The sequence below is a fragment of the Morchella importuna genome (assembly GCF_003444635.1).
Source record: "Morchella importuna strain M04M26 chromosome Unknown Morimp01GS022, whole genome shotgun sequence".
Classification (NCBI taxonomy): domain Eukaryota; kingdom Fungi; phylum Ascomycota; class Pezizomycetes; order Pezizales; family Morchellaceae; genus Morchella; species Morchella importuna.
In genome coordinates, this window is record NW_025763419.1 from 404,431 (window position 1) to 418,230 (window position 13,800).

The 13,800-nt window shown below is 49.0% G+C and overlaps 3 protein-coding genes across 3 annotated transcripts; all 3 read right to left on the reverse strand.

Moving 5' to 3' along the window:
- Positions 1-165: 165 nt before the first annotated feature.
- LAJ45_07135 (uncharacterized protein) lies at positions 166-5,434 on the reverse strand (the record flags this gene model as incomplete). The annotated part of the gene is made up of 8 exons (XM_046116694.1): positions 166-1,197; positions 1,263-1,637; positions 1,720-3,135; positions 3,194-3,744; positions 3,795-4,116; positions 4,169-4,286; positions 4,349-5,211; positions 5,288-5,434. The coding sequence occupies 8 exons, from the start codon at positions 5,432-5,434 to the stop codon at positions 166-168; spliced, it is 4,824 nt and encodes a 1,607-aa protein (XP_045970096.1).
- A 3,542-nt stretch (positions 5,435-8,976) lies between these two features.
- Positions 8,977-10,134, reverse strand: LAJ45_07136 (uncharacterized protein; the record flags this gene model as incomplete). The annotated part of the gene is made up of 1 exon (XM_046116695.1): positions 8,977-10,134. The coding sequence occupies one exon, from the start codon at positions 10,132-10,134 to the stop codon at positions 8,977-8,979; it is 1,158 nt and encodes a 385-aa protein (XP_045970097.1).
- Positions 10,135-11,975: 1,841 nt separating this feature from the next.
- On the reverse strand, positions 11,976-13,564 carry LAJ45_07137 (uncharacterized protein; the record flags this gene model as incomplete). Its single annotated transcript, XM_046116696.1, has 7 exons — positions 11,976-12,018; positions 12,082-12,165; positions 12,378-12,713; positions 12,796-12,974; positions 13,043-13,271; positions 13,350-13,394; positions 13,455-13,564. The coding sequence occupies 7 exons, from the start codon at positions 13,562-13,564 to the stop codon at positions 11,976-11,978; spliced, it is 1,026 nt and encodes a 341-aa protein (XP_045970098.1).
- Positions 13,565-13,800: the final 236 nt, after the last annotated feature.

Genomic DNA, 13,800 nt, shown 5'->3' on the forward strand with positions numbered 1-13,800 from the left:
TTGTATTTCTATAACTAATCATAATCTGCCCAAACCCAATCCAGCCATCAAGGCGTTTCGTATCCAATTATCAAAAATCATTAAACTCCAGTCATAACCAAATCATCCCCACCGCGAAAAGGTCACCCCCCCTTTCCCCTTCCCTCTTTCTCAAAACATGTACAGCTACAAAACAAACTTCTTCTTCAGCGCCTCCAACCCCCTACTCATCGGATCACCGCCACCACCACCCCCGCCCAGCGAGTCCACCGACGAGATCGACAACTTCCGGTGCACCCTCGCCGCCGACACCACCGACGCTGACCTCTCATGCGCCGGCGAGAACCTCGCCGCCATACCCACACTCTCCGCCCGCCCATGACTCGGCCGTGCCGACGCCGACCGCGTCTCCAAGCTCTCCATCATGACCGGGCGGTTACTCCTATCCCGCGAACTCGCTCTGCTGCTGATATTTCTTTCCGGGGGTATCAACGGATGCGCCATCATCCTGCGTGCCCCACCACCACCACCACTACTACTACTACCACTACTACTACCATCGTGACTACCGCCGCCGCCGCCGCCGCCATAGACACTCATCGCATGCTGCACCGCCGCAGGATCCAGCTCCAGCGGGATGCGGCTGAGTCTCCGCAGCGCCCTCACGTTCTCGCTCATGAAGCTCGTCATCCTACCGGCCGCCTTGCGGTCTAGATGCTCCGTGTAGCTCGACTTCGGGTTATCTGACCGTGCCTGCGCGCGGGTGGTATGCATATCCGCCAGCCTCCGGGGGGCTGCGTTTGCCGGCGGCGGCGGCTGCTGGTGGTGATGCTGCTGGTGGGGCGCTGGGTTCGACTGCAGGAAGCTCTCGATGCTGCGCCCGTGGTTGAGCCGGTTGACCATGTCGTGCGCGTTGGAGACGATCTGGTTGAAGGAGACGCTCTGGCGCATGCGCGCCTGGCGGAGGGGCTGGAAGGGCGAGAGGGGCTCGCTGATGGCGTCGACGGGCTGGTTTTCGAGAGTGACGTCTTGCGCGAAGAGGAAGAAGCTGCCGTCGGAGATGCGCCGCTTGATGAGGCGCCAACGCGCGCGGGCGGGGTTTTCTTCGATGCTGGGGTGGTAGACGGATTGTTGGGCGATCTCGGCGTAGAAGGTTTCGAGGCGCTCGGCGACTCTTTCGAGGAGGGAGATTAGGAAGGCGGAGACTTTGAATAGCCGCTGGTAAAAAAACTAAATGTTAGTATATCTAGTTGCAGAATATCGGGGGTTGTGTTCGGGCGTACCTGTTTCTCCTTGGTCGTGGTCTTCATGGATGCCACTAGATCGAACCCATCCATACCTGTGCAAATCTCCTCCCGAATCTGCTCAAGGAACCGCACATCCAACTCCGTGACAGACTGGGCATATCTGATCAGGCCACGCTCAAGAGACTGCGCTGCCCCACTATTACAGACCATATCACCAATCTGTGCAATCTCCTTCTGCGCCTTAGTCGCCGACTGGGACGACTGCGCACGAGATATGATCCCCATGACATCCGGAAAGCGCGATCCGCTGCTCTGAAGGGCCATCAGGCTGAACGTCAGCTTTAGGTACAGCTCCTGCATCTTTGTGCCAAACAGGTCGCTAAATGCATTTTGCATCAGGCGCGATTGAAACTGTGGAAATGATTGTTTTAGCAGGTTTTTCGAAAGAGGAAAAGAAAAAGAAAAAAAGAAAATCAAGATTGGAATCACAAACCTGGTAGAATTTACGCACTCCGCCCATGTTCAGCATGCCACCGGAGAACCAGATATGGTCGTCCTTCATGAGGGACTTGACCTCGAACGAGAGGGTCGTCAGGCTCTCCACACAGGTGCGGAGGTAATCCTGCCACCCATCATACAGTGCCGATAGTTCCGCAGACTGCAGATGAGGCTTCGGCGCCATATACCCGATGAAATACTTCGAAAGCAGACTCGTAACCTCCGGATTAGATGTATGTGCCAGATCATCGAAAGTCTTTGTCGCGTCCAACCCGGCGCTGGCCGCAACAATGAGCGACCCTCCAGGATGGATAGGCAGGAAATCAGTAACATCATACACAGCGCCATGCACGCCAATCCACGTCTTTGAGCCCTCCCGATGCCCCGTGTTCCGCGACAGCTCCGAGAGCGAGATCACAGGATCCTTGAACGACATTGCTTTCGGCGTCATGAATATATCGAGCATGAACCTGCGCTCCGCAAACGCGGTGGCCAGCAGATCGTCTGCGGATTTCGCGGTCACGGCGCGGTTACTGTAGAGTGCTTTCCGGATGCCGGAGATGACGGTCTCGTACACGGAGACGGACCCGCAGATGTAGAGATATCCGCCCAGCCCGCCGAGCTTGGTCGACATCACAACGTCGCAGACGGTGTTACCGTTCTCGACAATTGCGACATCGAGATACCGGGGCTCCATATCTTTGTCCACCAAGTCGCGGAGGTAGGGGTCGTACACGAGGCCCTTGCGGTCCCGCGAAAACGCAGTGTGCAGCTCGAGGTTGTTGTACCGGACGTGGTCACGGAGCTCTTCCTCGTAAACAAGCTTTTTCCGAGACTGGACTCCGAGGAAGAGGATGTTCCGTCCAACGGCCCCGGATAGGATGCGCTTCGCCCAGAAGCTCCTGAAGGGCGCGATGCCGGATCCTCCGGCGAACATGGCCACTGGGGCTGCGGGAGAAATGGGGAGTTGGAAGTTGAGCGGGCGAGAGACGCCGACGAGGACGGTGTCTTCGAGATTTGCGAAGCCGGGAATCTCGTTGATGATTCGCTCTTCTTCGGGATGGGGGTTTAGGAACCCGCTGCTTACGCCCCAGTAGGATGCGTCCCTACCAGTGCTAGAAGCAAGGGCGGGCGAGATATCATGTTCCACTCGTGAGACGGTTAGATCTAATGAGGATGGGAGGAGCTCATCGGAGAAACTGGAGATTGAATAGGTTCTTGGAACCTCGATGGGGATGAGTTTTACTAGCCATGATAGGTCTTCTGGGTTGAATGCTTTGTCCCACACTTCTTGGGTGACTTCGGAATATGCAGCGGATAGAAGGTCACCTAGTGACCCTCTGACTGGCCAGGTCTCGGACGCAAGCACCTTCAGGACAGTCGATGATGATGTTCGAAGAAGAACGTGAATCTGTTTAGATTTAATATGAGTATAAATGTCCTGGGAACTGAAAGATTGTGAAACCCACCTGCATGACTGTTTCTTTCGTAAGAGGGGAAAGATGGCCCTTCCTGAGAATATCCTTTATCCTCAACACCGCAGCAGATTTATCACGCGAAACCGCTGCCTCATGATGCGCATATCTCTTCCATTCGGATGACCTCTCCAATGCAACGACCTCCTCCAACCTCTCTATCAAGCTCAACACATCCGCCAACTTCACCACCTCCTTCCACCCATTCAGCGGCATCACCGCCAGACGGTCCCCAGGGCCAAACGTAATCCCGGACTGCATGAGATCGACTGTAACCTTGGCCGTGCTTCTGTCAGGATCGCTATCGATAAATGAGCGCCGTGCGATCTTGGCTTTGAAACGGCATTCTTCGAAACACCCGCGCATTTCGTGGGGCTTTCGCGATATGTTCTCCCGAAAAGGCTGCAGGCGCTCAATCATCGAGTCGGAAAGGGTCTTGTGGACTTCCTCCCAAGGACGGCCTTGATTATCTGCAGCCCCAGCTCCGCCGTTTGTTTCGGTACGCCCGGTTTTTGCAACTACTTCTAGGAACCCGTATACCTTGTCTGTTGCACATTAGTTAGGAAATGAGTTATAAACAGGCTATGAAACTCACATCTATGTGTTCCCATAAAGCCTCGCTCTCCGGCATAAGACTCGACGATTCCTTCCATCACACCCATCAACCGTGAATCACCGCTAGATTTCACATATTCAGGGACCGAATAATATTGTTCCACGGCCGTGATAAACGCCCGAATATTCAGCGGCAGCCAAGTCCTCAAATGTAGTGCTTCTAGCCCAAGGAAAGAGTCGTATTTTTTGCGGCCTAGGAAGGCGTCCATAAGCTGGAAAAGCGGCAATGCTAGCCCTGATAAAGCTGGCACCCGTTTTGACAATGGCGCTGAAAATTTGGCATATCTTTGACCCCACTCGACCTAAGGACTTGTTAAGATGATATTCGCAGATATTTGAAGCTGTGAATCTTACCGGATTGGAAAAGTTCTCCCCGGAGCCGGGGTTTACACTGATTTGATGGAAGACGTAGCCTAACTGATCGACCACTTCTTTCAAGGCTACAAGCTCCTTTAATAGTCCTTCGTTATCCCTAAATAACTCGAGTTATTAGTTGAAGTTTTTTGACTCCAAAAAATCCTTAAGGAACAATACCTATCCATTACCATCTCTTGACATCTTGCAATCAACTCTACTCCCGGCGTGAAACATCCATGGCTAGCAGCCATACAAATCAAGAACCCGCGCTCCGCTAAATCCTGGAATACCGGCCACCTAAGGTCCATATTCTCAAATCGCTCCACATATGGATAAACACTCGTCGGATCCCTGAGCTTGTAATTATATATCGACACATCATACTGTGTTAGATGCGGTAATGGCCTTCCCATTCTCGTACACACAGTTCGCAGTGGAATTGCTACATTCCGCGGTATTCCTTTCGTCTCTTCCTCCTCATCTTCCGCATCTCCTGTGGCGTTTAAGAAAGCCGATGCATGAGCGCCAGCTATAATTCCCTCATGACCATCGTTCCTCTCTTCATAACGATAGACACTTGCCAATATCCCCAGACACACCGTGGCCGCCCACAGTGCCTGATCCGGGATAACCCCAGGCCCGCCACTAATAAGCGGAAGCTCCAGGATAGCTTCTCGAATTTTCCCACGGCCAACAAGCCCCGGCATTCGAGCGCACAAGTCGCTCCAGACACGTCCAGGACTGGACGCCAATGCAATTGGAGAGGCAGAAGGGTCAGGAGGGCAGAATCCATGTGAGCTGGTCAAATACCCGTCTCTCCATCCTGTCCGAGGACCCATGGATTCCGCACGCTGTAGGACACGGCGTGCGGGCGCGCCGAGGGCGGCGGCGAGGACGTCTTCACTGGAGGGGGTGAGGATGTCGGCGTTTTTTAGGCCACGGGTTTGGTCTTTGGAGGGTGCGCTGGGGAGGAGAACGTCGACCATGGTGCGCCGTTCGCGCTCGTATATTATGGCTGGTGCACTGGGACCTTGGGGAGCCTGTTTGGGGTAGTGTTAACAACTGAGTCTATCAATCATGGCTAATTGCTAATGGTTTTAGTAGTGTAATACTTACACCATAGAGAACTTGTTGTGCGTCTAGTGAGAAGCCGGAAAAGGCACAACCTCTAGGTCCCATCCTGGAGGAGCTTCTTGAGCCAGGGCAGGAACCAGAGGCGTCCGAGTTACCGCTGACGGGGCATCTTGAATTGTGAATTGCCATTATTTATTTGTCTTAAGTAGGAAGAGGTAATATTAATTAAGAGTTCTCAAAATCCAGCTTTGGGAAGAATAAATAATAAAAGTTAAGATGGAAACTAGAATTTGTAATATGAGTATCGTATCGTGAATATTGTGTTGAGGACCGGCCGAGCACTGGAATACCTAACTGCCTAGACCACCAGTACCAACAAAAAGGCGGAAGCTCGTGATCTTTTATGTGTTGAATCGCAGCCGGGCTGCCGCCGCCAAGTTTGTCTCTCCTGTCTCATTGAGACGGGCGAGGTACCTGTGAAAAGGTGGTTATGGGCGTTACATTTTGATATTCTGTTTCACTCGTCAGGCCCCAGAACCGCATCTGCATGCCCTTTGACCTTGCCACTGCGCAGTGGTCCCCACCACCAACAGTATGTCAAGGTCTTCGTCAACGGGCCCCACGCGACAGGTTTGACTCGTGGAACCGCCGTTCGGACCCGCGCGCGTTTCAATGTGGCACTTCTCCACCAACCAACTCCGTATGTAGCCAGGAGGTCGGGTTCTAAGACATGTGTAGATGCCTCTAGACTCCCCAAACTTTACATATACTTACTGGCTCATAGAATAATCAGTATTAAGCTTGATCTTCACAGAAATGGTGAGAAATGAAGTGCCACTAAACCAATAGAGATGTCTTGCGATTGCTACGCGCGACCTGTGTCTAAGATACGACGATAGTAAGCTCTTAAACGAATGTCTTAGTTAAGCCTCTGTCGGTAAGGGGTTTCTCGCGTGCCAAGACTTCCACAATGCAACTGCAGCTCCTCCTCATTACCTACCTAGCCGAATCGAACGATTCATTGGTTACCATTTGCTAATAACTGTTTTGCTTCGTCCTCATCACCTTATCGACGATCTCAACTCCAAGCAGCGGCTAAAAGGTTTTTGTGATACGACAGTTATGGCTGCTGGTTCGAGACAACGCATATGTTTTCATATGTTCAGAAAGCTCCTTTGCGACATGGATTTGGGCAGGCTGGTCTGAGAACTGTACCTTTCCCCACTTTCAAAACTTTATTCAGGAGTTTATCTCAATTGCATTGGCAATGTTACGATATATCTGAAACAACCTCAGTTATATACTACTAGCAGTAGTCACATATGGCTGTGGGGTTATGCCCGGGCCAACTCTTTTCCCAGACGTCAAGCAAGGCTTGAGGGCTGCCAAGGTGTTTGATATAAGATGGTCATCCCGGGACCGCGTCACCCCATCAAACATCGATGTGCTCAAGCCAAGGGATTTGAAAGGCCATGTATTAGATTCACCGCTGAATCTTGGTACCCTACTTTGCCGAACTTGAAGCTTAAGAAAAACAGGGTTAACCCAAGTTTCGAGTAAATCAATTAGCACTGTGTTTACCAACTACCAGGAATTGACACAGTGGTTTAGGCTTCAGATGGTACATATTTGGTACAAAACTTCTTCCTCAGAGTTAATAAATCTAGGAAAGTAGTCTTGATGGCCATCATAGTACCGGAATCCCGGAAAAATCCGTATTTACTGCTTACGGTCCGACCTATGCACAGTATTGTCTGGTGTAGATATTTACACCGTATACAAAATCGGAGATTTCTCCGTGGCCCTCGAGCTCTAGCCTGAAGCAAAATCTCTTCGTGGTCTCCTCCGATCCCCGCCCAACATCAGGGATTTCTACTGGCACATATAGACTTGAAACGGGATTAAGCACTTTTTAAAAGCGAATACCCACCCAAATTTGGGATATGAATTTAACAATGATTATATCCGCTGTTTTGGACCAACCTACTAGCAAATAAATTGGCCTGGACTTTCAAATTCACTCATTTAGTCATTCATACAACATGAATTTCCCTCCAAAAAGCTACCTACAATGTACGGCACATGCCGTTACTGTTGCCGTTATGAGGATACTTCATCTCTTATAATTATATAACACAACTCTTAAGAGAGGGGGTATATGGGTTTACAGGGCTATAACGGAACTTTCCGTGCCCTACGTCTTATGAGAGTTTCTGCCTTATGTATAAGGCTAGTAAAGTATCAAGTTTTGGCCCGAATATCAGTTCAGATTCATGCTTGTAGTAGTTACCGCTCAATTTGGAGACGAGGATACCAAAACCCTGGGCTCCACATGCACGCTTGAGTATTTAAGCACTCGATCACATGTACGATCAATCAACCGAACGTCTGGTATCAAGAAAATTCTGTTGAGCCGTTGGAAGGAATTCTATTCTTCAGTTGCGCCGTCTAGATTGCTTCACCATATTTAGCCCTATATTCTTTCAATCACGGGGCATTCCTCCCCCTAAGTTGAGTACTTGCATACTGATCAAGACGGAGCGGCAGCTAAGTATGTGAGATAAGATACTTAAAGCTTCTTAATCTAGTGTCATGTAAAATGTATTGTGTGATGTTGAGGTATTTAAGAGGTCACTATTGATACAGACCGCCCCTTGAGGGAAGCTTTCGGCGTGTATCCGAATGATATTAAACCAGTTCCAGGAGAATCTCTATAGCGCCTGATTCGAATAGAACATTCTAAAGTATCTACACCAGTTATGGTGCGGAGTCCATGGAGTTGGATCGGTTTCTGCATTCCGGCGAGGTTCCATAGAGAGGACTATCTAAATCCGTCCTTGGTGGCTTATAATTTATACATAATTATTAACGCTGTTATTACCCTGGTGATGCTTGCTACATGCATACATCTAAGTTACGCCCTGATTCGTCCACCTAGATAAACATGCATAATTCGAAAATCCCACTTCTGTTTCCTCGAGAAACATTCCAAAAAGCATTTGCCAGCTCTTGGCCTTAGATCGAGTGATATTCCGTGCTTGTTCCCACCCTTAACGCCAGGATAAGCCAGAGCACCAAAAAATATCGCCCCAACCCTATGCAACAATAATCTCTCAAAGTTGAAATGGAAGGAATGCCCCGGAACCTCCCACTGACAGTTCTTTGGTAAATATCAAGCTTTGAGCTCCTTAGCGCTAGAATTTACGAAATTAGGTTCGGGCCGATATCTCTACGCTAGTGGGCCGACTGTCTTCTGTGCTGAGCTCGTTACCCCACTGCTGCTTTACATCGCCCATGATTACATGTATCCACAATAAAGCGGTTTCACCTCGTGATATCTCTTATAAAGAGCTTACTGTTTGATCATTGTATGCTAGATGCTGGGGTCGAGCATGATTACAAGTCAACACCTTGAGGTGAGTACCCCCCATATATCGAGCTAGGAGTTATCGGAATCTCGACATCCTCAAATGTTCAGGGCCTTAATTCGCTCTTTGCAAATCAACGGAACGCATTGCATTGACTCAATTAACCGAGTGTAGATTCATTAGACAACTAACTAGATATAACAACTCCAAGTGTACAAAGATGCAAGAGAAGGAAAAACCCAGCATGAAAAGGACCCTCAAGCCCGCCATTAAACAGAATCGAATACAGTTCGTAAAGACATCACAACACCACAAAGCAAAAAGATAAAGAGAGAAAAAGAGAAATAGGGAGGAAGCAGGTAATTAAACCACATCATCTCCTCTCCTCCTTCCGCTCATTCTAGCACCCCTCCCAGACCCTCCAACAAGATCTCCCATATCTACAGCCGCCGACGTTGCATCAAACGGAGCACCCGTCAAACCACCGCCCAATGTTCCCCATCCTGCTTTCCTAGTTGCCATCGCATCATGGAAACTCCTCATCTCATCCGAATCGGTGTATGAGAATCCCATTGTTCCGCTGCCACGAGGAAGCGGGATGTGGTTGAACCTGAAGTCCCATACTGATGCGTATACCATCCTGAACGATGAGAATGCGAACATAGTACCGATAATTGCACCTGCAATAACATCATAGTAGTGATGATACTCATCGATCGTCAACGATCCTGCAATAAGGACGGCGCCAAGAACAGGTGCATATAGCAGTGTCTGCTTCCACATGGCGCCATGGTAGTTGGAGAAGACCTTCATCTTTGCGTTGAAGTACAAATACAGGAAGATGAACCCAGCGAATGCGGCGGTGCTGTGCCCCGATGGGAACGACTCTAGCGAGTCGTTGATTTCTTTTTCGTCACCGGTACAAATACTACGGTCGTACATAATCTGGCGGAGACCATTGCCGGTATTCATCCCGACATCTGGGAGGTTTGGTTTACAAACCGCGAGGAAGTGTGGGCGAAGACCACCAATGAGCCATTTGAGAAAGACCTGGAAGACGGCGGCGTTGATGAGGGAATAGAGGAGCCCAACGACTGCGGCGTTGAGGTCCCAGAAGCTGCGAACGCGAATCTGGAATAGGACGAAGAATATCAAAGGTATAAAGAAGGCGAGGAACGCAGCGAGCCAGATGGGGATAATGTTTTTGCGAAGGGGGTACGCAAACTGGGGGTATACGATTTCACCATCCTGGAAATAGACGGGGAAGGACCGTGAGGGCGCTGGAGGCGCCATGTAAACACCAAGACCGACGGCTCCCAAGCACGCCATGGTTATAATGTCGATCCAGATAGTGCGGAGCCATTCGCCAAATGTGGGCCGTTCATTCATGTGTCTCCCGAAAACCCGTCTGTGCTTCTCGGGGCCATTGGAGGCGCTGGAGCGGCGGTGGTGGTGGTGCCTACCGGAGGTGCCATCTCCAGCCGGCGCTGCGGGCTCAGTGTTGCGTGAGAATAGCCCCATTGTGAGCGAATAGAGGTCTTGAGGTTATTGTGAAGATGTGGAATTGCTTGCTGATGATCTGGGAAAAATACATCGTGGTGGCTTGAACGTATTTATATTCAATGAAATTGATGTTCACGTCACAGCGAAGGGTTTCATTCCTTGGTTCAAATTCTTGTTTGTGGGTGGCATGACGAAATGGCATGCAGGAAGGGTTGATCGTCCCGTCCTGTCTTGTCCTTGTCTCTGGTTGGAAGTTGGAACGCGAGGAAACAAGCTTTGTCCAAGCCTTGGGGCCGCATGTGGCAGAAAGCTTGGAATGACGGAGGAACGCGTGGCGCATAGCGCTAAGCATTCTGGGTTGCCTAGCAGTATGACTTCTACCCACGCAACTTGCAGGGTGTGTAAATGTGGTACCAATAGAATGGGTGCCGTATACCCGCCAAAGTCGAAACTGGCTTATGCTGGGCCCGTCATCCTCCGGCGCTCAGTTTAGGGCTCGGATTTAGCCGAGTTAGGCTTGCCCTGGCAACTGTCGGAAAACAACGAATACTTAATGCACTGCCTTGGTTCGACATTATTATTGAAAGCTTCCATGTCTTTGGATAATTTGGCATGTAGACGTCGTGGTACCCACAAATACTGTATTTACCTACTGATATCAACATCACCGGATATATATCCTGGATCATAAAGATTCCTTACCTATTTGGGAAATTTTCTAATTAAAGTAGGTACTTTACAATAACTGCAGCCGTACCTTTGAAGAGGGTTCCGGGAATTCATTCATTGAAGTTTGAGTGGGTTTGCATGCACGTTAAATCTTGGCCCAGTAATAGCCAGGAACAGATTTCGTCATTGGTACCTCGACAAAAACCTTTTCTCTGAGCGCAGGGATGGCCCCAAGGTGCGTAATTGTAACGTGGCTCAAAGGTTTCACCACTGAGCTTAATTACTGATCTAGGGTTATTAAAAAAATTCAGAATCAATTAACAGCAGTACTGCACTTTTCCTGATTCCATATACACAACTCAACTCAGCAGAGCTGCGTTGTCTTAGGTACCTTCTATAAAGAGGCCTACATATGCCAGTTCTCCCAGGTTTAAAAAAAAACAATTGTAGATACATGTAATTCCTAGGAGGGTAGGTGGTTTTGTTATTTGCCGGTGCGACAATGACGTCCTTGGAACTACCGGTCGAATTAAGCTCTAGAGGATCTTAGATCTGGGGAAAGGGTTACCTAAATAACAAGCTATGATATAGATACCGTGTAAGGTTAAAAGTAGTCGACAGGGAACGTTGTAAGAATTGAAACATTTTGACTTGTGTAATAATGTTCAATGGAAAGCTGGCTAGAACTAGAAGTTCTTAAGAAGAAATTATGATTACTAAACTGCGGAAAGATTGCAACTGAGCATGGTGGGACGCGCGACAGGAACTTTGAGTCTTTAACGGGAGGGTAGAGGCATATATAGATTTGAGTTTGGGACACTGGATGATAGATTTATGTCAACATGCCTCAATTGATAGATACACATATAGTGAGATAGATACACATATAGTGAGAGTCATGACACTTCTTTCCTTTTTTCCTTTTTCCTTTTTTATTTAATTCATTAATTGCATGCAACCTTACAGTTATGGCAATGAAAGTCATGACACTCAATCGTACAAACGTTATCAATGATGCCAGAAGGGTCGAGCTACACGAGTTAGAGGAAAATCGATACTCTGGATATTGGTTCTCTTTATTTGTCTCATTAGTATTCATAAAGACATTTCATTATCAGACCTTCCTAAAACTACAATTTACAACGAGTTGCGGCCACAACTCCCTTCCCCGCCCATAGATCACGGTCCAATTACTCCTCATCCTTCTCAGGCTTACGTCCATAGACGACATGGCTAGAGGTGTAAATTTTTAGCTTCTGTAACCAAAGTGGGTTCAATGATTGAAAGTTGACTTACTAGTTTTGATACACGTGCGTCTTTCTATCCACGAGTTGCTGTCTGCACTTTCCGCAGAAGGCCAGCACCTCTTCGCTTGACCATCTAGAATGTGAAGAAGCAATGTTAGTGTATATCCCCAGCATAAGTTGTCAATCGGTTGAACCGTAGTTATGAGTTGGAAGCTCGCCAGCTTAATGCCAAGAATTACTTGTAAGAAGCAAGCAAGCAGCCTACTACTACTATAGCTAGCCAAACCAACCAACTAACCAGCCACCACCACCACCACCACTAAGATTCCAGGAACCAGAACATACCCCAAAATCCGCGTAAACAGCGCCATAGTGAATCCTTCCAACCCCGTCAACGCGCTCAGCAGCGCATACTTCCCAATCTCTTTCACATTCGGATCCTTCGCCCACGGGCCCAGCGGGAGCTTAATAACCTTCTCATGAACGTCCTCAAAGCCTGCCTCGATCATCCAGGTCTTTGTGCGGTGCGCGATATGAGCCAGCTTCCCAAACTTTTCCGCCGCTTCCCCCATCTTATCGACCCATATGTCGATTGGTGAGCCACGCGGGAGTGTGCCGTCGTCGGAGAAGATCTGGAGCGTGGGTTCTTGCGATTCAAAGTATCCACCGGGCTTGGTTGCGCTAGTTGCGTTCAAGTTATATGTATGTTAGGGACGGGCCGACCCGGCGGGGGAGGGAAGGGGAAGGAAAGAAGAGGACTTACGTGTATGCTTTTCGGAAGAGCGTGGGCCAGTCGGTGACACAGGCGAGCATGTAGCGCATGTGGATGAAGTCGAACACGTTCGGGGGAACCGCCCATTCGCTCTCTAGGTCATCGACTTCGAACTGTAGGTTTGGAGGTACCCATGACGGCTGAATTGGTGAGAGGTCGTTACCGATGACCTGTGGAGTGAGTTAATATTATTGGCCTTTTTTTTCTTTTTCTTTTCATGGCATGATTGTTTACTAACCTGGGCGGAAGGATATGTATCCGCGCAATCAATGGCCCAGATCCCCGTTCCCGTACCGATGTCCAGGATCTTCTGCGGGTTGTCACCGATAGGTGCAAGATGGAGCTTCCCACCCATGGCGAGGGTGCAGTAGTGGTGGAAGATGTCTAACTGCTCATTCTGGGCCTCGTCGTTGGGACCATAGTAGGCACCTTCTTTGTAGGCGTGGTATCTTCTTCCATGCTCATATCTGGAGGCAAAGTATGAGTAGGTGTGCTTTGCTGGCCATGAGATATATTCTAGAGGCTGACGGTCAGGCGTCACTTACTTGTATTTTAGGACACTAGATTTTAGGGATGTTGTGGCGCTCTCTCTGGAAAATTGTTTGCGTCAATAATAATCGTATAAGCTACTATAAATGGTTTGAACTTACACTCCGCTAGAGTAGAGGGAATAGTCGTCAGTTGTGTTCCCGGAATCCACATCAAGATCAGGCAGCGCAGCGCTCGCAGCATTGGCATTGGGATTAGCTGATTCGGCCATCTCGTATATATATATCTTGAGTCGTTTATATATCTGAACGAAGAATAAGTGCGCAGGATCGGGGATTCCTCTTTTTTGAGAGATTTGGGAGACAGGGCAGAAATCAAAAATTGAACGACCAGCCTCGCACACTTAAGTAAATATACTTCCTCCTACCGTTACATTCTAAAGAGGAAGGAAGCGGGGTATAATTCCCCTAAAAAAAAAAGTCACAGTAAGTATGTATACTGCGAAGG